The sequence below is a fragment of the Drosophila mojavensis genome, unplaced genomic scaffold, assembly GCF_018153725.1.
Source record: "Drosophila mojavensis isolate 15081-1352.22 unplaced genomic scaffold, ASM1815372v1 contig_136, whole genome shotgun sequence".
Classification (NCBI taxonomy): Eukaryota; Metazoa; Arthropoda; class Insecta; order Diptera; family Drosophilidae; genus Drosophila; species Drosophila mojavensis.
Genome location: NW_025318667.1, coordinates 9,590,177 through 9,610,057, shown reverse-complemented (window position 1 = coordinate 9,610,057; position 19,881 = coordinate 9,590,177). Strand labels below are relative to the sequence as shown.

General features: G+C 42.0%; 3 protein-coding genes across 4 annotated transcripts in view; 2 read left to right on the top strand and 1 right to left on the bottom strand.

Moving 5' to 3' along the window:
• LOC6585075 overlaps positions 1-5,651 on the top strand; it is a 30,592-nt gene extending 24,941 nt beyond the window's left edge. Inside the window, exons 7-11 of one of the 2 annotated variants that reach the window (XM_032732610.2) lie at positions 4-484; positions 1,836-2,360; positions 3,354-3,455; positions 3,526-3,684; positions 4,496-5,651. In XM_032732610.2, the coding sequence (XP_032588501.1) occupies positions 4-484; positions 1,836-2,360; positions 3,354-3,455; positions 3,526-3,684; positions 4,496-4,709 (1,481 nt within the window). In that variant the 3' untranslated portion in view covers positions 4,710-5,651. The remainder of the gene's footprint in view (positions 1-3; positions 485-1,835; positions 2,361-3,353; positions 3,456-3,525; positions 3,685-4,495) is intronic. The other variant, XM_002010679.4, reaches the window with a different exon arrangement.
• Positions 5,652-6,056: 405 nt separating this feature from the next.
• LOC6585074 (probable 60S ribosomal protein L37-A) lies at positions 6,057-6,857 on the top strand. The gene is made up of 3 exons (XM_002010678.4): positions 6,057-6,164; positions 6,366-6,501; positions 6,573-6,857. The coding sequence occupies exons 1-3, from the start codon at positions 6,162-6,164 to the stop codon at positions 6,713-6,715; spliced, it is 282 nt and encodes a 93-aa protein (XP_002010714.2). The 5' UTR covers positions 6,057-6,161; the 3' UTR covers positions 6,716-6,857.
• A 1,698-nt stretch (positions 6,858-8,555) lies between these two features.
• Positions 8,556-19,662, bottom strand: LOC6585073 (nose resistant to fluoxetine protein 6). Its single transcript, XM_002010677.4, has 9 exons — positions 18,874-19,662; positions 13,271-13,417; positions 12,214-12,467; positions 10,892-11,180; positions 10,476-10,821; positions 9,998-10,360; positions 9,556-9,872; positions 9,339-9,487; positions 8,556-9,239 (listed from the first exon to the last, which is right to left on the bottom strand). The coding sequence occupies exons 1-9, from the start codon at positions 19,361-19,363 to the stop codon at positions 8,994-8,996; spliced, it is 2,601 nt and encodes an 866-aa protein (XP_002010713.2). The 5' UTR covers positions 19,364-19,662; the 3' UTR covers positions 8,556-8,993.
• Positions 19,663-19,881: the final 219 nt, after the last annotated feature.

Sequence of the window (19,881 nt, the reverse complement as noted above, 5' to 3'; positions counted from 1 at the left end):
CAGTCGATTCCGATGAGGACATTGTCAATGTGCCGGTGCCGGGTACTGTGCGCGAAGAGTTTCCGCCCCGGCGCACCATTCGACCCGTACTCATACCCAAGAAGCCCAGCAGCACGCCACCCACCAGCTACAGCACCAGCAGCTCCAGCTCGAGCAGCAGCAGCACCACCCAACATGCGCCTGGACCCGTGTCCACCTACGCCCCGACGCCGGCGCGTACTCGACCCACGCTGGAGACGACCACGCGGAATACGCAGCAAATCATCCTCAACTCGCATCCGCAGGACAATGAGATTGCCGACAGCGTCAACATTCGCCAGAATCAATCGCCCAATGTCAACGTTCCGTTTGCCGTCGACAATCCCGATCGCAAGGAGACCAAAGAGGCCAAGCTCAATCTTGGAGCGATTGTGGCTCTGGGTGCCTTTGGTGGCTTCGTTTTTCTGGCTGCTGTCATCACGACGATTGTCATCCTGGTCAGAAGGTGAGTGCCAAGACAGTCCATTGAAACTTGATTGAAATTCGAATTCGAGCAGAAAAAGCAGTCGAAATTGAAGGCGAAATTGAATAGATATTCAAGTTGAAGGCGGAAAGAAGACATTGAAGAGCAGAAACTAAAATACGAATTTTCATTTTGCAGCTCAAATTTTAAAGTCGAAATGGAAATTGAAAGCAGATATTGAATATAGATATTGAATGCAGAAATTGAATACAGATATTGAAAGCCGAAATAGGAGGCATAAATTGTAATGCAAATTGAGAGCAGATATTGAATATAGATATTGAAATTGAGAGCAGATATTTAATACAGAAATTGAATGAAGAAATTAAAAGCCAAAGCTGCATTTTAAAATTGAAATTGAAATTGAAATTGAGAGTAAATATTGATCATAGATAATGAATGCAGAATCGATAAGCATAAATTGAAAGTAGAAATTCAAATATTCACTTTTCAGTTAAAGAGAGAGTTGAAATTGAAATATAAATTGAATGAAAAGCTAAATATTAAAATAAAAACTAATTCAAATTTTAATTGAAATGAAAGTATGAAACAGCTTGAAATTCAACTTTTTGTAGATATTTCTGAAGAAATCTTGAGTCAATGAGAACAAGTTATATGAATATGAAAAGCTCAACTAACCTTAGCTTATTCCATATTATTTGACAGGTCTTACATAAGCAATAGAGAGGCTAATAGACTGCGCTTTGCTAAGATTTTAGATTAGTTTTATTAATATTTTAAGTTCCCTTTTAAAAAAAAAAAAAATTAAATAAGAAACACACAAAAATTGACACCAAACTATATACCCCATTTCCAACTGTATACCCTGTAATTGTAACTGCTTCCACTCCAGTGTTGTTCGCTCACAAACTCAAAATGCGATTTGTTGTTGTTGTCGTTGATGTTGATGTTGTTGTCTTCTCCACCTACTATAACTGGCCTTGCTCTCTCTCTCTCTCTATCTCTCACTCTGGCTGTCTGTCCCCTTTTCTCTCTCTATCATTCTCTATCTCATCCAGCTTTTAAGCTCTCCCTCTTTCCTGCACTCTCTTTCATTTGTATATCTCCCATTTTTGTACATATTCAAAGTGTAGAGCAGAGTTCCCTCTCTCACTCTCTCTCTCTCTCTCTCCTTCTATCTCTCTCTCTCTCTATTTTTCTGTCTCTCAGTCCAACGCACACTTGCACCACTCACACGCACACACATTCACACACACTCACTCACACACACACACATACATCGATACGCTTTCTCTTTCTTTTGTTGTACAACTCTCTTTTTTCGTTTTCGTTTTCGTTCTCTTCTGTCTCTTCGGCAAATATCATTCGTCAGCACCCCGAACAGCAAACGGCGCCACCTCGCCAAACATTTTACCAATTACAATCAACACAACCACCATCACCACCAGCGGCACCATCAGCTCCACCCGCATCATCAGCAGCAGTCGAGATCCCATCCGCACCACAAACGTCAACAACAGCCGCAGTCACAGTCGCAGTCGCAATCGCAGTCGCACCACCGTGCTGCACCACCCAATCGATTGCCCAGCTATGCGACAGCCACAGCCACCAGCGCCACCAGCTATGCCTCGACAGCGCAGCTGACGCGCTGCAGCAGCAAGGGTGGTGCAGGTGGTGCAGGTGGTGCCGGTGGCGGCCTGCTCGGCGGCTACCACATGCGACTCTTCGGCGATGGCTATGGCAGCATTAGCTCCAGCACGCGCTGCGAGGCGCCAGCATCGCTGTGGTACAGCGTCCTCGCGCTCCCCTTCGAGGACCAGAAGCTGGCGAGGCGGGAGCTGAGCACCTATGGGCGTGGCTATAGGGCGCGAGCGGGTCTCTTTAGCAGCAGTCACATGTGAAAGAGACAGAGCGACACAGAGAAAGAAAGAAACAACCTAAGAACAACGAGCGAGAGGGAACTAGCTCAAACCAAAGAAGTGAAATGATGAAATAGAAATGAAACGAAACGATGTGAAACGAAACGAAACGAAACGATGTGAAATGAAGCAACCAATACCGAAGACTACCTGCGAACGTAATGTGAACGTGTGCCAAAGACGAGCTACAATCAATCAAAGCAATTCAATCAAAGCAATTCAATCAATCAAATCAGTCAATCGAAACGAAACCGCAACACGGCCATATTAACACACAAATGTAAGCAGCCAACAACAAGAACAACAACAACACACATACTCTCCACACAATATACAAAACACGCTCAGTCAACAGGCTCAATCAATCAGTCAATCAACAATAGCAAACATGTTTGGAGCTTCGGAAATGAATGCTGTGAGGGCTGCCCGCTATCAGCCAATCATTAATCAATCAATCTATCAATCAATCAATCAATCAGTCAATCAAACTCAAGCTGTTGTCGGGCCACACCCACATATATACACACACACTCATACACACTCATACACTCGCCTGCACTTTCTCTCTCTCTCTCTCTCTCTCTCTGTCTCTGTCTCTGTCTCTTTCTATTTCTCTCTTCGGCTGTCTATCTCTCTCTTTCATACACTGCACGCACTTTCCGTCGTTCTCTTTCATCTCATTTGCATTGCTCACTTTGTTGTATGTTATTTGTATCTAATCTCCTGCACACTCTATTTCCCTCTCTCTCTATCTCACCTACTATCTCTCTGCCTCTCTCTCTCTCTTGCTCTGTCTTTGTGTGTTCTATTTTTCCTTGTCTGTTTTGTGTAACTAACACCCTTTAGTTGTGTTCCTCGTAGCGTCCTCTCGCACTTGTCGCTCTAACTCTGAACGTTAACTAATCAAAATATTTCTTCTCTTCTCTCGTTTTTTTTGTCTCTCGCTCTCTCTCTCTATCTCGCTCTCTTAGAAACCGCACCACACAGCATTATCGCCATCGCGCCTCACCCGACTGCAACACGGTCGCCAGCTTCGATAGCTCCACCTCCGGCTCCCGCAATGGCCTCAATAGGTTTGTTATTCAATCAAACCCACTCGAAATGCTCACCGCTAAAGCGTTTGCCATCTCTCTCCCTCTCTAGATACTATCGCCAGGCGTGGGAAAACCTGCACGAGTCCGCCTCAAAGAACAGCTCACACAATGCGCTGCGCCGCAAGGAGACGCTCGATCCGCCCAGCATGACGCGCTCTCGCGACAATTTGCGTGACAATATGCAACGCTCCCGCGAGAATCTGGATAGGTGAGTAGACTAACCAGAGCATGACAGGTGGCTAAACTGTCAAGACAGCTTATGCTCAGTGCTCTGGATGTGAGCGTTATAGAAGTACTTGCTAAAGTGCATATTAAATTTAAATTGAGGAAGATCTGTCAAAATGCAAAAAAGTATATGTCAAAGTACTTGCTAAAGTGCATGTTAAATTTAAATTGAGGAAGATAGATGATTATATATTTAACTATCTGTCAAAATGCAAAAAATTATATGCAAAGTACTTGCTAAAGCTCATGTTAAATTTAAATTCAAGCAGGTAGATGATATAAAGCTCTCCTACTGGTTTAACTATCTGTCAAAATTATTTTCTAAGTGAATTTTTTCCAAAGTATGTGTCAAGACGCTTACTAAAGCTCATGTTAAATTCAAAATCGAGCAGATAGATGCTATAATGCTTTACTACATGTTTAACTGCCTGTCATATTGCTATTCACACTACTACCTGTTCTTCCTGCACATCCTGTACTACCTCTAACTGCAGATTTAATGTGAATTCCAAAACTATCTATATTAAATTCAAAATGATCAGTTTAACGGCATATTAAATATATTATATTATATTATTCTACATATTAAACTTCATATTAAAATATATGTTAAAGTACATGCTAAGCTTTCAGTCAAGAACTAAATAATACTATCTAAAATAAACATTGACAGACTGGCAAATACCTAATCTGAATGTCAAACTGTATGTCAAAGTGCATGTTAAGCTCAAGGCTACGATTCACACTCATTCACAAAAACTAAAAACTAAATATGTATAACTTATCATTGACAGATGCGGCCGGGACAACTACGGCATGCGCGACAACTCGGAGATGGTCGTCTCGGATGTGTGCCTGAAGGGCGAGAAGAAGCGCCATCATCACCATCATCACAAGAGCAGCTCACGCAACGGCGACTATCGCGATAGGGATCAGTCCGCCGGGCGGCGCGAGCACCACAGGCACAGCGGCGGGGGCGGTGCCGGCGGTGGTGGCGGACACTATTGACCAACCATGATCATCACCATCAGCGTGGAGGAGCAATAGAAGCGATCGCAACTATCGAAGCTATCGTAGCAATCGCAATAATCGAAGCGAACGGAGCCTGAACAAATTTCTATTAATATAACTCATTTTTTTTTTTTTTTGCTTGCAATTTTCTGTCGGATTTCGAATTGAGCTTTAGATTGTAGTTCAAAACTTTCTGTTTATAGCAAAAAAAGAAAAAAACAAAAAAAAACAAAAAAAGGAAAAAGAAGAAAAGCAGAAGTGGGAGATGCATATTAGAGCCTAAGGAATTCTTGAAACTTTTGCAAAAGTCAATAGCTACTATATATATACATATTTATATCTATATATATATATATATGTACTCGAATATCCCTATATATAATCATAACTAGTTTTCGATTGAGTCCCCCCCTCGTTTTTAGTTAAAATTTTTTATGAATTAGTTGATAAAAAGAAACAGAAGAAGCGAAGGTACATGAAGGCGAGGCGAGACGTGGCGCGGTTTTTTATATAACTTAGTATTTAGTTGAAGAGCAGAGTAAGAAGAAGCACCGTAAATAATATACCGAATTCAACCGATCCTTAGACCACAGCAGGAATTATGTGCAACTTGGTTTAGCCTAAGGCGCGAAAGCAATTAGGCCAAATCGACTTGCGCATAGTCGCAACTTCTTACTTAGTTACGTAGCATACCCTATATAGATGCATATCCTATAAAACCCCAACCATAGCTCACAAATCACAAGATGAATAAATAATATTGTAGTACGCGTGCCATTGAAGGCAAGAAAAGCAAACGACAAAAAATATACCACTAAAAGATATTCAAAATCAATTTACATTTATCTCTGCACTTAGTTCCATTTTACACGCACACACATACATTTTCTTTATATAGTTTACTTTTTTCATATATGTAATTAACGTGTTTTGTTTTGAGTGTGTAAATCTTTTTTTTTTTTTTTTGGATTAGGCGAAAGATTTGTATTTTTTTATATATATATTGAATGCAAAAAGCCGCTGAGTATGCAATATTATTTGTATTTCGTGCATTATTTCCAATGTAAATAATAATAATTTATTTCATAAATAAAACAATGATCATTTTAACTAAATTGTCTGCTTGTTTGATTTCTTTTTTTTTTTTAATTTTGAATTGCGCGCCAGAAGCCATTTATCGACAAACAAGCAAATGCAAATTTGAATTGTGCGGGAAATAACACGCCACCTATTGTCCAGGAACTCAAAAATGCGTTCTGTGCTCCAACTAGACTACGCGCACTCATGCGTGCGCACTATCGATAAAAAAAAATATATGGCCGATAGGTGCCGCTCTCACGCTTGCAACCCTGTCAGCACGCCATGTTTATGCGACAGCTGCTGTCAAATTGACATTCGCTTGATTCGCCTCTCTTTCGCTCTTTCTTCTACGAGCGTTCGCCACACAAGATGGTGCGTCAACGAAAATTTATCCACGTTCAAAGCCAAAATAAAATCGTCAATTTCTTTATGCATCCGCGGATATTTTTTAATGAAACCCAAATACATATTTGGTGCAAAATTCGCTTCAAGTGTTTCTATTGAAATTGACGAATTGGCTCAATTACTAATAAAGTGCTGCAACATATTAATTCAACTCCTCTTTGTTTACAGACGAAAGGTACCTCGAGTTTTGGTAAACGCCACAATAAGACGCACACCCTGTGCCGTCGTTGTGGCCGATCCTCCTACCACATCCAGAAATCCACTTGCGCCCAATGTGGCTACCCCGCAGCCAAGTTGCGTTCATGTAAGTCGCACCCGCATCCCAACTCCCCCCACTCTCATATGCCAATACTAATTATGTGTTCATCTTATTAGACAACTGGTCCGTGAAGGCCAAGAGGAGGAAGACCACTGGCACCGGCCGCATGAGCTATCTGAAGGTTGTGCGTCGTCGTTTCCGCAACGGATTCCGCGAAGGCACCCAGGCTAAGCCCAAGAAGGCGCAGTCCGGCAAATAAGGGCAAAGCTAATTGGGCTAGCCGCAAACGCTCTATATAACTACAACAAATTAGCAGCAGCAGCAGCAGCAACAGCAAGAGCAAACAAAATTCTTACTCCAATCATCGGTTGGAGTTAATAAATTTACTTTTTTTTCATTAAGTGAACAAATAGATGTGCTTATTTTTTTCTGTGGATTTGTGTAAAAAAAATGAAATATATCAGGCTCAAAAGGCGCCACAACAACAAGTGAAAACAGCTAAAGACTATAGAAATGTGCTAATTTTATTTGATTAGTTTTTTTTTTTGTTTATATCGATTTGTTTTTTTATTGTGCTTTTTTTTGTACTGTGAACTGCAATTGCACTGTTGTTGCGGCACCCTTTTTTTACCATGCTACGTTTTAAGGGGGCGCAACCTTCTCTGGTTTACAGCTGCACTGGATTAGCAGTCAGAGCTTAAGAGCATGCAAGTTGTGACACGTTAAATAGGAAAACATTTGGGCTGCCTTCCCTAACTGTTGCTATGCCTGGAATGATCCAATTGGAGGCATAAACACATTGCGGCAAACTCTGCTTAAATGTATGTGTGAGCATGTTGTGGAAAGCGATGATGTTGCTTTCTCGCTCGCACTGCTTTAGTGCTTGGATTGCCTCGATTCACTAGGATAACGCCGACGAGTGTTAGAGGAGTGCAGAACGAGCTTTGACAGCATTTACTATAATTCAGTTGGTGCCTTTGCATTCTGATTCGTTGACAATACCCAGTTGGACAATTGCCACCCGATTTAATGGTTCCCTGGTATTTACATTGTAATAAGAGTTTGCCTAAATGGGCAAATCAAACTTACCATAAAAATGTTATCTATTTAGTGAGCTGTATGCCAATATGATGAGAGCAGATAGACGATATAATAATAGGCTGTTTTCTAATACTATATTTTATCAAATAATATATATATTTGAGTGTTATACATTTTTATTCTGTCTAACTACCTATAAACGTTCATGTTTCGATGTAGGTTACTATAATGTATAACTCATGTTTATATCGTAATTCCAATTTGATTATAGACGTGTTGCGTACGGTTTAGTTTTCTAGCTAACGTACGAGGCTAGATCTTTTATTATTTGCCGAGCTCCAGGTTTGTTTTTGGTAGGAACATTGTGATCTCGTTCTATATCCCTGATTTTCATGTACCAATATAACCCAGTGATCTTCCTCAGGCTTTTTACTTGTAGCACACGCAATTTGTTCAAGTGGGTCTTGGCAGCAATACGAAACATTTGGATGAATTCATATAGTATCAGCTTGTTTGTTCAATTTGGAATTGTGACATAGCCTCAAGCTGAATTTCTAGATCTCATTTGATTGTTTTCTTGTTGTATTTATATGCAAGTTCAATGTTATTATTATTTTCAGTTCGAATGCTATGGAAAACTTTTGTATTATATGAGGTGTAATTACCAATATAATATGAAGCTGTGGGCAGTTTATGCTAATATCCATTCGCTTGAACCACCCCTCTGATAACGAATGTGCCTTGGTTCCGAGACAATAATAGCAGATTCAGGATCAGCATAGATAGAAATAGTAGCTCCGCTGTACAAAGAATAGGGTTGATACTTTTATGTATATGCATCGTTGCTTCTCAGGTAGCACCAAAAGCTGTTTTGCCATATAAGAAAGAAAACCTTCAGCTTTACTTGAGAAATAAAGCAAATAAACGACTGCTTGCAAGCAGTGCAAAGTAATATGTGTATATATGTGCGTAAATATCGGACGGCAATTTATAAAATTCGCCCAAAAGTAGACTCCATTGAAAAAATCTCTCGCTTATAGTTAAAAGTACAGTATAAGTACGTGCTGCACGATTTTATTAGAGTAGGAGAAACAAAAAAAGTAAAAATTAAAGTACAATTAAAATAAAGCGCTTTCGACCTGGCTTACAATTAGGTATATCGTACATATATATATATATAGAGACTTTATAGCAAAAGCAGGATGATGGTAAAACAATAAAAAGCAGCGATCGGTTAATTTATGACTATGAAAAAAAAGAATAACAATCTATTGCTATCTCTCTCGTTCTCTCTCTTTTCGGAATGACTAAAAGTACAATTTACAACGTATAAAGCGTTTCACTATGACTAAGGGTAGGGTATTCGGGCAGTGGGTGTATGCGTACAGGAATGGGCGGTAGGGTGTACGGGCGTCGGCTTAGGCGAATTAAATACATTGCGACTAAATGCTAAGACAAATTTACAAAATACAAACACACGCAGATCGATTAGCTGGCTAATCGGCATGCGGATGCGGATGCGAATGCGAATGCGGATCTGTTGTTGGACGCTCCTGCGATTGTGGGGTATCCGTTAGCTGGGAGGCAGTGCTGGACGTCGTCGCCGGCGCCTTCGACTTGATCGCCGGGCTGCTTGATGGGCGCTTGATGAGCAGCTTCTTGAGATTCTGGAAGGGCGCATCGAAGAGCACCGTTAGCGCTACGGAGGCCAGAAAGATCGAGATAAATTCGTTGGTATCGAGCTGGAAGCATGGAAAAAGAGGAAGAGGTTAGTGACTTTCTGATTTTGAGTAGAGAATTGAGTTCAACTAAAAAAATAAATCGATATAGCATATACTCACAATAATCGAGACAAAGTTGTAATAGTGATGTATGTGACGCCTTCGTCCGACGTTGAAGAAGAAGACGGGGAATTGCGTGAGGTAAATGGCGTAGGACAGCTTCGTGGATACCTGAAAGCCGCGCCAGCTGAACAGTCTGGTTAGTTTATCTGTAATACGAGAGGCAGGGTATTGTTTAGTCGAGCAATGTGAGGTGGCTGCATGTCAATTCACTCACTCTTGTAGCCATTGTGTGAGACGAAGACGATCCAGGAGAAGAACAGGCACCAGGCAATCGGCGCAAAGGCTGCATAGATCGCCGCATGGGTCGAGTTGTAGACGTAGCTAATATGCCCCATCGGAGCGGGTCCCAACAGGGAGGCGAGCACACAGACGGTCGCTGCCAGCCAGCCCAGGCGCAACTGCAAACGACTCAGCTGGACGCCTTGGTACTTGCGCAGCGCATAGCCCAGCAGGATGCCCATGATGTAGACCGTCGAGCGGTGCGGGGGGAACGAGTACATGTAGTCCGCGGTACGGAACAGACGCTGAATGCTGACGTAGGCAAAGAGAGAAATGGACAGAGAGGGAGAGAGAGAGAGAGAGAGAGAGAAATCAATATATATAGAGCATAGGAAGGGAAATGATTAGCAATATATATAGGGTTAACCGTTACTCACTTGGTGCCAAAGTATATGTAGTTGGAGAGCTGATTCACAATGGTCGTATAGTAACGTGCCGCCGTGCCTATCGTGCAGAGGAACAGCAGGGCGAGCAGGCCGCGACGTGGCCAGCGCCAGAGCACGAAGATGAAGAGCGGCGCCACGGCGAACAGTTCCGTATCGATGCCCAGATGGTGGGTGTGGGTGAGACACATCTCGCTGAAGCCGAAGTAGTTGTGGATGAAGAGCAGGTTGCGCCACCAATGCTGCTTGCAAATGTCCGCATGGTGCCCCACCACCAGATTCCACTGCGGCCCGGAGCCCCACAGGGGCAGGACGTAGGTGCAGAAGAGTATCAAAGCAGCCAGAGGCGGTACGATGCTGGAGAGGTAACAGAATTACAATAATATGAAAATAAGCATGAGTAGTCGACTAGCAAACACCCTGCCATGCTGAGTACTTGTAATACCCTGTAAATCTTGTCTGCCCAACTTACCGCATCAGGCGACTGATGTACTCGTTCTTCAAGCGTATCGGCTGCTGCTTCATCAGTCGTCCGAACAGCGAATACGACGTCAACATGCCGCTGAAGAGTAGGAACGGGTCCGTGTAGAGGGAGGCGGCACGTCCAATGACCGTCCAGGGCTGGCCCAGGCTCTCCGACATGGCCGTGCGATTGTTGTACGGATTGAAGAACATGGCCATCGATTTGTGCGAGAAGATGAGCATCATGGCGTTCAGGAATCGAATGCCATGCACGGCTTCGATGTCGCCTGGCGAACTGTTCGTGCTGAACAGCCAGCGCAGATTCTTGTCCAGCGAGAAGGCCGTACACCACTCATCTGCACGGATATACGGAAGCCGTGTATATAGTATCAATGCGAATGGGATAGGACGACTAGCTGCACTTACTCTGCTTTGGCTGCGTCTTGGTGCTGCGATCGTACACCGTGGAGAGAACGGCCACGCAGAGCACCAGCACAAAGAAGCGCACCGCCCAGGTGGTGTTGCGGTCCCAGGGCTGGGGATCGCGCACCTGGCACATCTTCGGTTCGACGCGCACTTGGAACGTGATGCCCGTGGCGGTGGTCTGGTTGCGCAAATACTCGGCCACACTGTACTCAACATCGCGATGCGTGCAGCCCGATGGCACGCAGATGCCCCAATTGACCAATGAATAGCGAGGCACACGATGTCCAGGCTGAGAGAAAGAGAAAGAGAATGAAAGAGGCGGATAGTGAGTGGGTCTAGTTACATCCTGTTCACGATATTCAGTTAATCTCCTTTTGAAATCGAAATATTTGCTAATAAGAATGCAAGAGAGAGACATACATACATATAGAATATATGTATAATAATATAATATAATAATTATCATATATGTATGTATGTATATCATTAAGTTTATTGCCCAAGAATTTTTGGATTCTGCTGCTAGATTTACAAGAATTTCCTACAACGCAGAGTCGCAAAACCGTCATCAAATCAGGCTTAGTAAGAAATAGAAACCGCTCTATGAGGTTCACTGAACCTAAGCCGTTTGGCTGGTCGCTGATTAACATATTATGACAATCAGCGTTTTCTCTACTCTGTTTCTATTTAGCTTTTTTGTGTGGCGAAATCAAATCGAGCATTTCGCTTTGCTCGTACTTTTCGCCAAGTTCAATGTCGAACTTGCCGCAAAGCTGTTGCCATCTCGCTCACGCCAACGATGCGGCGAAATTGTTTGAACGAAAGCGCAACTAACTTTCCTGAGGTAATTTCTACCTACGTACATGCATACATATAAATGTCGCCGCACCTAGGCACACACGTATGTATGTATATGCAAGTAAACATACAAATGTGTGTATGTATGTATATGTATGAATGTGTGTATGTGTGCAACTGAGTATAGTCGCCATTAATGGCTTTAATCCAATTGCAATCGCAGTCACGTGCTAAGCGCGCAACTTCGAATGCATCAATTGGCCAACGAACTTGAGCGCTGCACATAAAAGGCATACAAAATATGTATATGTATGTAAGTAGTTATAAGTACTAATAAAAGCCTAGGTTAAGTCCAGATAAGCCGAGATTCTGTAAATGACTCTCATGCCAATATTAAATTGAAATGAGCGTGCGCGCGCAACACTGATCTGTCGCTTTCACTCGCTCAACTGCCGCCAGTCATTTGCATATGTCCCATACACATACATATCTATGTATGTAGTGTTCCCGCTTGCTTTACTTACGTCATTGAATTCGCTGCGGAAGGGCCCGTGCGATTGCAGTAGCTCGAAGAACGCCTGCAGTCGCTTCGATTTGTGTGGCAGCACTGGCTGTGCATACGCCAAACAGTATTGGCCGCGCAGCGGTGAATTCGCCGGGCTGCCATCGGTGCCGTCATCGAATGTTTGCTGTATGCCCATGCACTGATCGAAGTCGCCCGGCTGGTTGATGTTGCCATTGAGAATGCCCGAGTTCAATTTGCCGCTAGCGTCGTGCACTGCAAGAAAGAGCTTATTAGTTGAGACTGCCCCCATCATCACGGGCAACAATAACAACAGCAGCAACAAAGCAGCGACCTTGACTGTGATTTCAATGGGAGCGCGCGAGCGCATCGCGTTCTGATTGGAGATGGACAGCAACACGCACGAGCCGATAGCACGCACGCAAGCAAATAAATAATTAAATAACTAATATATAAATGTAATTAAATATATAGATGTTAATATAGAATCAATATTAGTATATAGAATTAGTAAGTTATTATTTAGTTGTTTTTTTTTTCATTTTGTTTTATTCTGCAACTACGCGATCAATCGTGCCTTTCACGTGTCACGCGCTCGGCTCTAGTTCTATGCAGCCAGCTGGTCGCAGTTTGGGGCCAAGTTCGCACAGTCTTTGTTGTTGCTATGTTGCAGTCGTCGTTGTTGTTGTTGCTGCTGCTACTGCAATTTGCTGCAGTTGGCTTAAATTCAGCTGTTGCGTTTGACATTGGGGCGGCTGTCGCTGCTTGATTCGCGCAAATGTGGGTAAAGTTCGACGCTTGACCTTCACTTTAGCCGCACGACACACACACACACACATGAATATGTGCACATATGTGTGTATGTGAGTGTTTACAATTTCAGAACTTGATTATTTGATTCATTTGACTTTGCACTCTTTCAATTCATGTCGTCGCGTCTGCGATTCTCGCCAGCCTCTTAGCCCGGTTGGCAATGACTCGAATTCTGAGCCGAGTTGCCACAAAACACACACACACACACACACACACACTCATTTACAGTGCACTCGGATACTTACTTTTCAAGGCCCACAGATCAAAATTGTTTAACGCCTGCATATAGCGTCGCATGTGGGCGCGACAAAGGGGCGAGGCATTCGGATTACGAGCGGCATCGAAAGGCTGCGAAAAGGCCAAGAAGCGTTGGCCAATGTTGTACAAATAAACTGTAAAAAATGAATAAAAGTATAAAATTTCAAATGAGCTCCAAGCTAATTCAAATTAGCCGCCCTCTAGCGGCGGGCATTGTAACTGACTGACACTTGCAGCATTCAAGGAGCTGCCAACTTTATCACAGCGCGCCAAAGGAGTTCAAATTTGAATTCAAAAGTTAAATAAATGAATAAACTAATGGCAATTTGCTGTTGAAAAAGCATTTATTACTTCTTTTATGATTCTCTTATATGCGTTACGCTTAGTTCATTGATAAATTTATTGATTGATCGTTAACAGCCTTTTTGGCTAATGCGACGCGTGCCCGCAAACAGGAAGCGAACTGATGTCAGCCGCAGTTGGCAACGCGACGCAGAGTTGCTGCAGGCCAACAGCTGTTGACTGCATAGAAATTGTTGCTAATGAGGCGCCACGCAATTTGGCTGCCATTAAACTTATTCTTCTTCTGCTTCGGCTGCTGACTTCATTAATAATTTGTGTGTTTTATTATTATTATTATTTATTATGTATGGCATGCGTGCGTGCCAACGCTAAACAGATACCCCAGTCCAATTTCTATGCCAATTGAAATTGAATTCCAGTTGGATTGCGATCAGCATGCAGTACGCAATTGTTGAGCTTTGTTCTTATTAGCATTATCATTATCATTGCTGAACTGTCGTCTGTCGATTTTGCTGCTGCTGCTTCTTCTTCTTCTTCTCATTCAGCACAGTTTTTGCTGTTGCTGCTGTTGTTTTTATGCTCTAAGCTTAAAATCTTCAGCGTGCTACTCATTTGCCATTCCATGCGAGTCGCTTCGACAAATCTGTCAGCTATTTTGCTCGCCTGCATCCGTCTTGGGGCTGTCGAAGTCGCCAGGCGTGGCAGCCAACAGAGGGTCTGGGGAGGTGGCAGGCTGGCGGTGGCGTTGTTGCTCAACTGGGCAGTCCCCAAACAGTGAAAATGCGTCAGACACGCGACGACCAGCGAAGACTACGGAATCTTATTAAGCCCCTGTCGTCATATTCTATATGCATATGCGATAATCCGCCATGAAATCTAAAATAGCAGCTGTGAGCCAGACAGACGAATGGACAGACATCCGAGCACTATGCGACTGCAGTATGCCCTGATCCATGGAGTGAGAAAAATGCTAATCGATAGCTATATAGTTATCGATAATTTTATCAATATATAGTTTTAACTAGTTTTGAAATTTACTAGACCTTAGCTCGGCAAATAAACGCAGTTCTTTTAAAACTGTGCCAAGCAAATTACCGATAAGCTGTGACAATTATCGATACATATGTGTATCTAGAAATAATTTTTACAATTTTTAGAAATTTTGTAAAGCTGTGATATAGTTCGATATCTAAGCATATTATTTCTGTTTTCATTTAATTTTCTAATTAATTCAAAGCCCTAGAAATCTGAATTATGCAAACAGTGTAGACATTATGCATGCTCACAATTGTATAATCATTCCCGACTATTTATATGTATGTACATCTATATAGACTTTTAGACAAGGAAGAATTGAGTATTCTATGGCCAATCGGTACTCGTAAATCTTTAGTTTGGGCTGACCGCACGATGTGCCTAGCATGACAAATGCGATCGCTGCCATCGTAGCAAGATGTTAAACCAGCTATTTCTGCCTTTTCATCATCCTCATCTGTCGTCCGTCTAGTCAGTTGAAAATTCAGGCGAAACAAAAGTACTTAAAGAAATGCTAATTTGCTGAGTATAGCAGAGCTTGCGTAATACAGGCTCGATGGATTATTTTCGTTGGATTATTATTATATGTATTATGATATTAAGGAATTTGCATAATCTTAGCAGAATAATGGCATATTTATTTTAGGTCTATATCGATCGATATTTTAAACGTAGCATAAACAGCGATCGCCCTCTCGTTCTCAGCCTCTCTCTATATGTTAGTGTCTTTGTTCCTCTCTCTCTCTCTGCCTCGGTCTCTCTCATATTTTTATCATCTCTTGATTCTTACATTATTTGATTTATGATACAAAAATTGCAAATTCTTTTTAGCAACGGATCATGACAACGCATCTTTGTTTGTTTATCGATCTTCGGACTTATCGAATGAATGAATTTTGTTTTTGCTTTTTTCTCTCTGTTTCTCTTTTTGGTCTTTTCTTGTGTTTTTGTTATGTTGGCTGCCAATTAGCATTACTCCAAAACAGCATATTTACTAAAGAAATTTGCAGTTTGACTGATATACCCTATAAATGGAATTTTTAAAAAATATATATACCTATGTCATTTATTTATATTTATTAAGGTCATATGAACTGCAATTAAAAGATCTATTCAGTCGAAATTTCGTATGTAGATCAAGTAATACGGATCTTGTCCAGCAAAAATCCTAAATACCACATGGTAAACTTGTAGAGAGTGTGGTCTATCTTTAGCAATACTCAATTTGTTATAGCAACTATTACGATCACCATTTAATATGAATGGGCATTCTGAGTACTCTATTTGCAATATCTAAACGCTGATTGATATGGTTAATAAATGCTGCAGTTGATGAGCTCCTGAGTGTTGAGCAACCATTCTGCCAGATCATCATTGCCATCATCATCATAAATAAAATGTTAATTGTCATCATAAACAATAATCAAAGAGTCGGAGACGAAGTACTCTTGGGGCTTTATGACCCGATGCCTGGGCATGCGAATCGAGCGAATCGAGTTTTCAGCTCAAAAGCCCAAAGTCACGATGGCAGTTGCGAGGCTGAGCGTGTGGCTAGCTGCATGTAATGTTTGTCCAGTGTTGTTTAACGCCAAACAGACCAAAAGCTGTTTGCCTGCAATTAGTTGGCCTTTTACGTGACTCACAGCATTTTGTCAACAGCTGAGCATTGAGATTCGCATGTAACATGAGTTTGTTCTTTCAATCTAGTGTTGATTAACGCCAAAAGAGTGGGTAGTGTTTACAAACGAATTTTGTGATTGCATAGGGATTGGAGTGAGACTTAGAGACTCAGTGAGAGAGAGAGAGAGAGAGAGAGAGGAGAGAGAGACCTAAAAATATAGATGTATTTAGAGACTGAAAGAAAGAGACGCAGAGGGAGCTACCGGCTGAAAGAAAGCTAGAGAGCGAGAGACAGCGACAGAGAGAAACTGACAAGCAAAGAGCGAGAGAGAGAGAGAGAGACAGAGAGATACCGAAAAATATGATCGGCTATAATGTCTAACAAGACAGAATGACTTTGACTTTTGTTATATATTTATAGTGAAAGAGAGAGGCAGAGAGACAGAAAGAGAGAGAGAGAGAGAAAGAGAGCTGGCAGTTAAGAATTTCTTAGATGATTTGTTTGCAACCCAAAAGTTGAGCTATACATTTAAAGCGGGGATCGACATATGGACATATAGACAGATAAATATCTAGAATAAACTAAATCCAATTCGGGTCCGATGCACAATGCTTCTTTCCACTGCGCTTATTTGACTTAAGATTTAACAGCGAGGCCGAACCTTTTAGCAAGAATTCGTAGGCAACAATTGAAGCTGAGTGAGACGAGGCTGGAGAGGCCCAGCCAATTGGAGATGTTAAATGAGTGGAGAGCCGTGACGCATCGAGCCGGAAGTTGAGGCCAAACAAGTGGCTCGGCCTACGTACAAGCGTAACTACGTACATCAGCATTTTATCGCGCTTGTGCCCTTTATCATAAACGCCATATCATCTTATTGACAATTTTCGTATATTATGTGGTCTGCCCACAAAGTTATTAAAGAAAAAAAAAAAAAACGAATTTTGTTTATTGTGGCTTCTCGTTTATAACTCGTTAACATCAAGAGCTCGAGCCCTGAAAATTAGTATGCAAATTCTCAAGTACTCTACAAGCATTAAAATAAATACATGCCATATATGCCATATATGCCATATAGACGTCTTGATATATTTATAACTCCGAATCTAGAAGAGTCTTATCTTTGAAATTCGGTATGCCAGTACATAGGAACCTTAGTTGAAAATAAAAACAATTCACATACGTATTGCATAATCAGAAATATATAGAACGTATACAAACCCAACTGTAAGCTGACATAGCTAGAACTCTGAAATCTGATAAATAGCCTCATTAAAACTTTCCGAGTATAGATATCAATAATCTCAGTATAAGTAATCTGTACAAGTATCTACGAAACTTGATTACATCACATGAAAATAAGTGCAAGAATCTACAACCTAAAAAGCGAAATAGCAGAGTTCTCAAGAAATGAACTGGATGACGGTTGCATTTGGCTAACTTCGATTCGCGTAACTCCGATTCATATGACGACGACGAGCTAAGTGTAATTGGACTGTGGGCGGCTCTTGTTCAAGGGTTCGATTTGATCACGTACAGCTGACCCTGGAGGTCTTTGTGACCATTAAACTTGCTTGATGGCGGACGTGTTAGGTCTCTGGTGTGACAAAGACTCAAACAACAAATGGTCAGTCGAAGAGCTGTTGTCTTTCCGACTATCGCTAGCTCTCTTGGATATACGTCCATATATATAATCGAGCAATTGATTTTATTTGACGCACGCGCAACTTTTATGCAACATTTGCGTTGTGCAAAAATACGCAAAGGGACAGCTGAACTCCGCTGATAGCTTTGTCCACTTGAAGTCTGGGCCTATCTCTCTCTCCCTCTGCCTCTCCCTCTCTCTCTCTCTCTCTCTGTTTGTGTAATAACATTAACAGCTACAAATGACAATTGTAACTGAAATCGAATCGCAAACTTCGCCCGCGGCTTGTTGCGTGAAGTGCGACGTGGGTGGCGTGAGAAAGTCCCAACTTTTAGTCATACGAAATATGTTTTTTTTTTAGTTGTAAATCAAAGTGGCAAATGCTGTGCGTAAAGTTACCCTGGAATTTGTCAAAAGTGAATTGTAGCTGAAGCTGAAGTCAGCTTTAGTCATAAGCTCCATAAACATAATCCTATATGTATGCACAGATATATTCCCATTTCCCATTCAAGTCTTTGCATAGAATGATATCACTTGTTCTATAAAAAGTATATTAAAAAAATAAAATAGAAAAAACCCATATACCAAATTCTAACAATACTCTTTCCTGAGTTACTTGGGATTGTCAGAAATTTAACGATTGCATTGCTGGCTGAAGCTGGCGTCATTTAATGAGATTTAACTAAAAACAACTTTGCTCTATGAGAAATGGAATGAAATTTGAGTTTCCATTTAAAAAATATTAAAGACATTAACTAAAGTATATTATATTATATATATAAATATATATAAATTTAAAATAGGTATATAAATAAATATAAATATCGACCATTTCCTAAGAATCTCTATTTAATCAATAAAACAACATCAAAATATCATAAATTTCTCAGGTTTTCAGCTTATAGCTCCCTCTCTCTACCTATCTCTCTGCCTCTCTCTCTCTCTGTCTGTCGCCCTCTCTCTCTTCTAGTTTTGCTTCCACCACTTACCGCGCTCCTCCTCCTCCACCTGATCCTGCTCCTCCTCACGCCTGTCACTCAACTGCCGCAGCGTGTAGTTGCTGATGGCGTGATGATGCAGCTCACTGAGATTGCCCGCAGCGAGCGCATCGTGCAGCACGTCCAGCACCGTTGTTGTTGTGGCGCTGTTGCTGGATGTTGTTGTCGTTGTGGCCGCATTGGCATCATCCGCAAACAGTTTGAGGCTATAGTTGACCTTATCCTCGAAAATGGAGGCAATGTGCGTCTCAACGGGATCACCATCGCCGGCCACCGTTAGAAGATTTTCGCCCAAATTGCAATTATCCTTCAGATTGCACGTGGGGTGTGTAACAGCGGCGGCAGCGCCACCTAGCGCCCAGCAGCCGCAACGCGTGCCCAGGCAGCTGCACAGCAGCGCCAGTAGCGCCAGCATTTGACAGCGCATCCCAGCAGGAAACGAGGCACCGAATAAAGCGCTGCAAATGTGTTCCTTGCGCATGCAATCAGCCAATCAGCTGCACATAACACGAAAACTAATAATATTAAAGTAAATAAATAAAAAAAAATATAAACAAAAATTGAATTGAACACACGCGGCGAGAACACAGGCGGAAAAGAAAATCAACAGAATTTGCCACACAAAACTAAATTGGAATTTCTTTAGCCAAATTCTTCGTCGATTTGAAATTGATATATTTAATTTTGTTCGTTCGATGCGGCGCGGTAGTTGTGGTTGCTGCTGTTTGCCAGCGAATAATTCAGCGACCGCCAAGACCTAACATTCAACGTCAACTGATTGTCCAAGTGCCGCGAAGCGTACGAAGACCGCTCAGCCAAGCGCTTTCGGCGGCTCAACAGGTGTCTTTGTGTGTGCGTGTGTCTCCCTCTCTCTCTCTCTCTCTCGCGCACTCTCTGTCTGTTTGTCTCTGTCTGTGTGTTTTCGCGTTGGTCTTTTTTAGCCGCCAACCGAAAAAAACATTTCAAAACCAAATGCAAACCGAATTTTGAGCGACTGCA